General features: G+C 48.7%; 1 protein-coding gene across 1 annotated transcript; it reads left to right on the forward strand.

Moving 5' to 3' along the window:
* The first annotated feature begins 7299 nt into the window (after positions 1-7299).
* Positions 7300-9035, forward strand: LOC125553902 (UPF0481 protein At3g47200-like). Its single transcript, XM_048717552.2, has one exon. It carries the CDS (start codon positions 7552-7554, stop codon positions 8836-8838), a length of 1287 nt encoding a protein of 428 aa, XP_048573509.2. The 5' UTR covers positions 7300-7551; the 3' UTR covers positions 8839-9035.
* The last annotated feature ends 244 nt before the right edge of the window (positions 9036-9279 follow it).

The raw sequence follows: 9279 nt of genomic DNA on the forward strand, positions 1-9279 counted from the left end.
AAGGCATATTGATGAGCTGCAATGCAATCTTCAATGTTCAGTACTTGTACACGCTATGCTCCTGCGGTGCAACCCCCTAGCTCATTGTGGCTTCACAAAGTCTAACATTGTATAGGACGTTTTTTAGCAAAGGATGAAATTGCATACATATACATCTCAAATCATATGTAGTATGTGTCTACTCATCCTACGATTGCCCAAGCTGAGAACTCCATTTCTTATAAAAACTTTAGACATGTCCAGGAAACACATGTAGGAAACGACAAGTGTACAGATCACCCATTTTTATAGGTTCAAAGACAGATAAAAAAATTAACTAGATAAAGTTAGATGACAGTGAAGCTTAAAGCTGCAGTAAGAAACATTAGATATACACATTTCCAAAATCAATCTCGGTGGATCAACATAAGATTGCATTTAGATTGCAGAATTAAACATAGGCATATCTCATAGTTTAAAACAAAGGCACTCAACAGAAAAGTGCATAAAATATCCCAAAATAACTCAATTAGCTGCTTCAGCTAGCATCATAGGAGGGGATATAGATGTATAAAAATTGAGAGAAAACCGAACTGAGATAAAAATTAAGACACATCTAATGTAGTTATCGGCCAACGAAGAGACAAGCAAGTGGAACACTAATTGGTAACGAGTGGCAATGGATATCGAACTGGGATAAAAAACAAACAATAGGAACTACTTGAGGTAGTGGCCACCCACATTCTCAACAACGTCTCTGAACCCAAAACCTTGGTAAATCTCTGGCTCGGCCCAGGCCAAGCGTGACACAGACCAAACCAGAAGAATAATCAAGGCGCTTAACCAGCAAATCAGCTATCCCATTTCCGAAGGCAAGCCCTTGGCTAATAATCTCATATTTGCGATGCACAGAGCAAAGCTCCATCCAATCCAATCGATTCAGCCCTAGGATCAAACCCTCCTCCTAACCCTAGCAACCAACGGGGGCACCGCCCAACACTGAGGCTACCAGAATCGCATCGATCGCACGGACCATAGAGGAAAATGCAGCGCTGGAGGGGGGGTAGGGTTACCTTGATCTCTTATATGCATGATTACTTATAGCCTCGTATTTCTTCTTCGAATCTTTGGTTTAGTTAGGCCGACTAGATCGATTTTTCTTGCCATGGGAAGAAGTGCTTTGTGATGGGTTCGATCTTACGGTGCTCAATCCCAGTGACAGAAGGGGAAAAGACACATATGTATAGTTTCTATTAAGGATAACAAGATGGGGTCTATTCCTACATGAATAGATCTTGTCTACATCATGTCATTGTTCTTATTGCATTACTCCATTTCTCCATGAACTTAATACACTGGATGCATGCTAGATAGCGGCCGATGTATGGCCAGATTTGACGCCTCGTTCTCCCGACTCGTATTAATTTTTCCTAGTCGTCAATTCTCCCCCTTGGTCTCATCCCAACGTGGATGGTGGTGGCGGCGACGAGATCGTGGAGGAGAGAGTTTGACTGGGAGTTGGGGTTAGGTTGAGGAAGAGTTTGGTGGGGCGGGAGTGGATCGGGTGGTGGGTGGTGGGTTGTGCGTCGCTAGTAGTAGCGTGGGGTGTCTCACCTGCGCTATAGCTATTCAACTAGTAGTAGCGCAGGTTCTATAACCCACGTTACTACTATGCCCTATCCGCGGGAGATATTTACCAGTAGCGCGTTTTTTCGCCATGCACTACCAGTAATATTTACTAGTAGCGAGGGGCTAATATAGCATGCTACTAGTAATTAGCAGTCACGTAGGTCAATACAGTGCGCTACTAGTAAGCGTCTACCTATAGGGTTTTCCCTAGTAGTGCACGCACCCCTTCAAGACTTGTGTTAGATGTACCCACGTGGCCATTGAGGTCTCCTCCTATGAAGAGCTTCTCGCCGATTGGTACACTCCTAACCATGTCCTTCAGGCCTTGCCAGAACTTCCTCTTGGTGTTCTCATTGTGGCTTACTTGCGGGGCATACGCGCTGATAACATTGAGAACTAAGTCCCTAACTACCAGCTTGACTAGGATAATCCAGTCCCCACATCTCTTGACGTCTACCACTCCATACTTGAGGCTCTTGTTGATCAAGATGCCTACACCATTTTTGTTTGCAGCTGTCCTCGTGTACCACAGCTTGAAGTTGGTATCCTCCACCTCCTTCACCTTTTGGCCCCTTCATTTGGTTTCTTGGACGCAAAGGATATCAACAACTCTTCTCACCGTTGCATCAACTAGCTCCCGAAGCTTCCCCATTAGAGACCCTACGTTCTAGCTACCTAAGTGAATCCTCCTAGGCTCGGCTAGCTTCCTTACCCTTCACACTCGTCGAGTCAAATGCGAAGACCCTTGCTCATTTTCCACTACATCTGTGCACCGATGTAGCGCGCCACTAGGGATGCGACGAGCCGATCCTCACTCACTTGACACCGTATCCAGATCAAGATACGGTGCGCCACCTGGGGGTGATGGCCTGACCCTTGCCCATTTGACACCACACTCGGGTTTCGATGTGGTGCGTCGCTAAGAGGGTTACGCCCCAATGAAAATCTTTTGGGTTTCATCTCCATAAGAGTGGCTGAGTTTTTACGTTAGCTCGCCAAGCCTATCACAACCCTCCTGCTTTACCCGGGCTTGGACCGGCTACGTTGAGACAACATAGGCGGAGTTGCGTGGTAAATCACCAAGTGTTGAAATTTAAGATCCTGGCAAGCAAAAGGGGAAGAGTACTAGTGTTGAAGATATTATAGGCAGTAAAGAATTAATGATCAAAGAGCCAATTATTGTTGATAATATGGATAATTCTAATAAAGATGTGGTTGTTGTCCAGCAAGGTCACATGGCTAATGATCATGAAGCTAGTACAAGCAAGGCCAAGCCGAGGGATCCAAAATATAATCATCCTAAGTGGTGTCCTCTTGGTCTGACCAAGACACAATCTAGGAGATTGCAGTGCATGAGGAGCCACGAGAAAATAGAACTAGAAGCAGAAAAGCAAAGGGATAAATTTTTCAATGAAACCCGTCCAATGATGGCCGCAAAACAAGTGTGGAAGCCTAAGCAAAAGGAAAACGTAGTAGCTTCTGCATTGATCATAGCAGCACCTACACCACCAACGGAGGAAGATGTGGCCGCTATTACATCGTCCACTTCACCCATTACTTCATCTTCACTTGCAGATATTTCGGAGTCGGTGGGCATGCTTGAGTATGGAGATGATATGCTGGATTATGGGTCTACACCGGTTCATGAAGGTACGGATATTAATATGGTGTATTACTTACTCGTTGAATTTCGTGCTATGCATGAAGAAGGGGAAGTAGCTCAGCTGGATTATGGCCCTAAAAATTCTATATTCGAGAAGCCAAAAGAACATGTGACGCACTTGAAGCCATTGTTCCTTAAAGGTCATATTAACATATCACCGGTTGCTAGAATGCTTGTTGATGGTGGTGGTGTGGTGAATCTTATGCCACATTTGGTCTTCAAAAAATTGGGACTGCGCGATTAAGAGTTGATAAAGACCAACATGGTGCTTAATGGATTTGAAGGCCAAGAGAAAACTGAAGCCAAAGGAGTTATATATGTGGAGCTTACGATGGGAAGCAAAACTTTGCCTACCATGTTCTTTGTCACCAGGTGCAAGGTAATTACAATGTGATATTAGGTCGTGATTGTGTTCATGCAAACCAATGCGTGACATCTACTATGCACCAATTTTTAATTCAATGGGTTGATGATGAGGTGGAAGTCATTCATGCGGATAATTTGGCTCGTGTTGCTTTGGCCGATGCATTCGGTGGATCGTCAACATCCCAATGCTACTTGCTTGATGGGGCACGACTTATCAGAATTTGATTTTCTCAACGCTACAAAAAGTGGTTTCGTGCTTGTTTCTTTAAAACCAGTTGGTGGTAATCGGCTCCAAGGTATGATGTATTTAAATGGATTCTAACTCAGAGTGTTACAAAAGCGTCTTTAGAATATCGGTCCAATGAGAACGATATGTATGAGTCTATAGAAGAGTTAGATGATATGGATAACTTAGGACAAGGTTTTACATCAGACGATCCATTAGAGGAGATGGATATTGGAGATGGTTCAATTACTAGGCTGACGTTTGTAAAAAAATTGAGAGCCGATTATAAAGCTAAGTTAATCGAGCTATTGAAAGAATATGTTTGTTGCTTTGCATGGGAATATCATGAGATGTCGGGTTTAAGCTGAGAGCTCGGTTGCCTATAAAGACCGGTTTTAGACCTTACAAACAAACGACCAGAAGATTTAATCCTAAAATATATGACTGGATCAAGGAAGAGATTGGTCTTTTGCTTAAAGCTAATTTTGTTATACCTTGCATGTATGTTGAATGGATTTCTAATATTGTGCCTATGGAGAAAAATGGATCCGAGTTCCAAAGCTTATATAAGCAAGATGCTATCTTGCAGAGCGATCTTTGGAGGAACACATCTATATTTGCCCGACTTCTGGTCATGGTCTATGAGATTGGGGTGATCTCTATCAAGCTCATGAACAGGCGAGGAGTATGACTAATATGTTCAACGCAAGGGGTCAACCTTCGACAAGCTAGTACTAGTGAAACTTCTTTACGCCAAACTGACAATTCAAGGCATAGTTCATTGTTCAGTTGTGAAGGAGTGTGGCTACTTGCTCTAGGTGGAGTTCAATCTTAACAGGTATCCACTGAAATACTGGTATATCATAACAGTGTTTGAAACAAAGGATAGAATGGGCCCTTAAGATTTGGTGGAGGGTTGTTGCAATATAGGATGGGCCTTAGGCCCATCTACCAATTTCAAAAAATCTACTAGGGCCCATGTGGGTTTTATGCCAATGGGTATGGTGGGAAGTTTAGTCACATATTGCTAGTTGAAGAGGAGTTTGACCTCCTTTAAGGGATTCTCTTCCACATGCTATTGGAGCTTGAGAAGAGAAGTGGTTCCCGCGGGCTCCTCAATCGCCGTCCGTTGCGCCGCGCCGCGAGTTGCGGAAATGAGCCGAGCCGAGCTCACACCTATGCACTTATTTTTTCCGATCAGGAATGAAGAATCCCTAACAACAGAGCCACGATCTGAGACGTTGGATCATGGGCTGTTACCGACTCGGACGTGGGTCCAACCCACGTCTCTCCATGCGGTCGTGCCTATATATGTGAGACGTCGGCCAACCCTAGCCGCCACGAGAAACAGATCACATCTTCTGCCTCCACGCCCACTGTCGTTCCTTTTGTTGCTGCTGTCGTCGGTGATCCCATCCCGTCCACCGCGTACACAGTCGACGGGAGAGCAAGCCTCTGAAACCCCGCCTCTTCAGATCTTGTATACAGGAGAGGGGCGATTAGGTTTTTGGGGAGCGTTTCCTACGTGACTGCTCGCCATTGTTCGTCTGCATCCACTACGCCCGCGTCACCTTTAGCATCATCATGTCATCGACATCGAGAGAATCGCCATTGAGAAGGATGCCGCTGACAAGAAGGCGGCTGAGGAGGCCGCCGTTGCTGCTTTTTCCAACTGGCCTACTGGAGGGTATAATGCGTTCGACAAAAGTACAAAGCATCTCAAACATAATGAAAATTACATTGAGATTCCAAGACCCCCAAACAACCACTATTGCCGCCAGAACGAGCCGCCGACGCGCCGTTGCCGCTGCTCCCCTACCGGAGTAGGCTTGACCTTGTCGATGACGGCCGGGAAGTCTTCGTGCATGTGCCCCTAAGAGCCAGCGCCCTGGAGCCGCAGTCATCGCCATTGAACCCTTGCATAGATCTAAAGTATCTGTCACCCAATCTCACCACAAGACGAGAAACCCTAACCTTATCGCCCCAAAGAGACGGCAGAAATCAACGTCGGAGCTCCGTCGACTACATCCAGACAGACGAACTCTAGGAGGATCGGAGCTCGGAAGACAAACTCGAAGAAGTAGCGCCGCCATCCGCCCGAGCACCGCACCTCCGAGGACTAAAAGAACCTAACCTAAACTACTAACCGGAGCGGAGGCACCGGGACTCCCCTCCCCACCACCGACCACCAAAGTGGCAGGTAGAGGGGAGGCGAATCCACGGGTTTGCCAGCGAAGTTTTCGTAGGGGAGAGTTTGCCCTATCCATCTAGGATTAGGGAAGAAAACTTGCGGAAACACACAAAATTAGAGTCTTAACGGTTTATTTCTGTCTTAGCGCTATGTGCGTAGATGTTTCTACTATATGTTTATCAAAAAAAAATGTTTCTACTATATGCATAGCACGTGCTATCTAGATCATAATCAGCATGTCATTAGTTCTGTCAAAATCATGTTCATGACTATTTATGGATTAAATTAATCAAAAGTTGCTAATATACTCGACACTTTTTCTTTTTCCTTTTTCCCTTCTTTTCTCTCTCTACAATGGCAATGGCATGCATAAATATTTTGACATTGCTCGGTACGAGTTCACGTCAAACATCGGGCATCCTAGATTCCTGCATCCGCCCATTCACACTATGCTCGCGCTGACAAGTTGACGCGCGTGATCGCGAAAACATGTCACTGGCGGCATCTTACATGGGGTCGTGCGTGTGCGGTATGCGATGAGCTTGTGGCATACTCCAAGGTGCGGAGCATGATCTACCAAACGGCACTCCTTGACGTGCGACCCCGTCGTGCCTGTACGTCAGCCGTCACAACCAATGTACTGTAATCACCATTGGAAAATATGCATGGAAATGCCAGGCTGCTTAGTGCTTACGACGTCGACTTCATCTCCGCGGCCAAGTAAAAAAGCTTTTTTTTTCTTTCATTCGCAAAAAAAAAACTTTTTTCTTACCGTTCTTGTTTGCCACGCCTATGACCCCGTCCACGCTTGAAGGCCTGAACTCGAACCGGTCATTTTTGTCATCCGTCACCGATTTCATAAACTGATTTTGTACATCCCAATCCTGTAGAGTCCAGGTGTATGCTAAACATGAAATATAAGAACCACTGGCCAAAGTTAAATTGACATCACAATCATCACTGCCGTACCGCCATAAACACGCCGAAGCTGCGTAAGCTCGTATTCTAATTTATCAGCGATGGCGACCGGCTAAAAATAAGCTTTCCCGGTGTGTGTGTGTGGCTGTAAAGCATCAGTAATTATTTTTTGTCCTCCTTTCCTCCATTTTGATTTTTGAGATCCCGAATATGCGAAAATTGGGTAGTACTTTCATTTTGCCCTGCCGAATCAAAGTCTGCGCGAGAGTAGCGTAGACTAGGAGTGGAGAGATGCAACTTTTCCAAGCACATTTCGTCAAAGTACGCTGCGTGGGTACATGGAAGTTTTAGACACGGCGATAAGAAAAAGCTACTAACATACACGACGCAACGATCCAGGTGAGGTGAGGTACAGCTCCCGCGACGCCCCCATCATTTTTGTTGGCGAAGCGCGTCCCATCCTCGGATCGTGGCCGCGGCGTTCAATTTCGACGCGCGCTTCCCTCTTTAAAGCCCCTTGCCGGCGCCTCGCCGCGCAGTGTGTTGTGTCCTCCCCAAGTGCGCGCGTTCGCTCGATCCATGGCCATGGAGGACGACGAGAACGCGACCCAGAAGAGCCGCTTCTTCCGCGACGCGCGCGTGGAGGCCATGCAGCGGCGCGTGGACGAGGTGCACGCGGAGGCCGAGGACCCCTGCACCATCTTCCGCCTCCCCGCGGCCGTGCGCGAGCGCCACCCCGACCTGTACGAGCCCAAGGTCGTGTCCGTGGGGCCCTACTACCACGGCCGCGCCGGGCTCGCCGCCGCGCAGCAGCACAAGTGGCGCCTCCTGCGCGACTTCCTGTCGCGGACAAACGGGAAGGGGCTGGGCGCCTACTTGCGCTGCGCGAGCGCGCTCGAGGCCGACGCGCGGCGGTGCTACGCGGAGGGGTTCGACGCCGTGGGAGCCGACGACTTCGCGGAGATGCTGGTGCTCGACGGCTGCTTCCTGCTCGAGTTCTTCCTGCGGAAGGGCGAGGGCCAGCTCGCCGCGCCCGGGGGCGCCAAGTGGGCGTGGCAGCACATGTACCACGACGTCCTCCTGCTCGAGAACCAGATCCCCTTCTTCGTCGTCGAGAAGCTGCACGCCATCGCCTTCCCCGGCGAGGACGGCGGGCCCGACAGCGAGGGGCTCCTCGACATCTTCTGCAAGGCCCTGGCCGGCGACCTGCCGTCGAGCCGCGCCATCCGGCCGCGGAGCGGCAAGACGATACACCACCTCCTGCACCTGCACTACGAGTGCAACGTCCGCAGCGCGTCCGCGGACGCCAGCGACGCCAAGGGGCGCAGCAACGGCAAGGCCGACGCCAACGGCGCCTCGTCGCTGGCCGTGTGGAAGCAGTCGCCGGTCCCGTCCCCGCGCTCCAGCGACGGCGCCGTGAAGGGCCGGCTGACGTCGATGGTCCCGCAGGCGGCCAAGATGGAGGAGGCCGGCGTGACGTTCAAGAGGAAGGCGACCCCGCGCGACATGTTCGACGTGAGCTTCCGGTACGGCGTGCTGCACATGCCGGCGTTCGTGGTGGACGAGGCCGCCAAGGTGCTGCTGGCCAACCTGGTGGCGTTCGAGCAGGGCGGCGGCCGCGCCGCCAGGCAGCTGGACGGGGGCAACCTGGTGACGGGGTTCGTGGCGCTGGTGGGGTCCCTGGTGAACACGACGAGGGACGTGGAGGTGCTCCGGCGGTGTGGCGTCATGCACTGCATGCTCACCCACGACGAGGCCGTCAGGTACTTCAGCCACGTGGTGCAGTACACGACCATGGACTACGACCGCCACCTGCTCGCCTGCTTGTTCCGAGACATCCGAGAGCACTGCCAGTGGAGCCGATGACCGATCGTGCGCACGTAGCTGATTCTTTGCTCGACTATTATTAAGTCGATCTCCACCACTTTGTTTCTGCTCTACATGCCAATACGTTTCCTTTTTTCTGTTCTACTCTCCTTTTTTCCAATGGTTACTCTACTCTCTCTTGTCACAAAATATAAAGATGTACTCCCTCCATCGCAAGGTGTATTATTTTCGGCACAGTGATCAAGACACATAATTATGCATAATTTAGGATGAGCTAAATCATTGATTAATGGCAAGTAAATCATTTAGTCTAGAAAATGAAAAGATACACGCAATCAGAAGAGAGGCACTTTTTTTTCTTCTCTTCAAGAAAAGATATATGCAATCGGGAGAGAGATACTTTCCTATTTCTAGAGGGTTGAAAACAGAATTTCAAAAAAAATAGATAAAATGCACCTTACATTGTAGGATTTTATAAAA

The sequence above is a fragment of the Triticum urartu genome, chromosome 4A, assembly GCF_056163025.1.
Source record: "Triticum urartu cultivar PI428250 chromosome 4A, HENAU_Tu73, whole genome shotgun sequence".
Taxonomy (NCBI): Eukaryota; Viridiplantae; Streptophyta; class Magnoliopsida; order Poales; family Poaceae; genus Triticum; species Triticum urartu.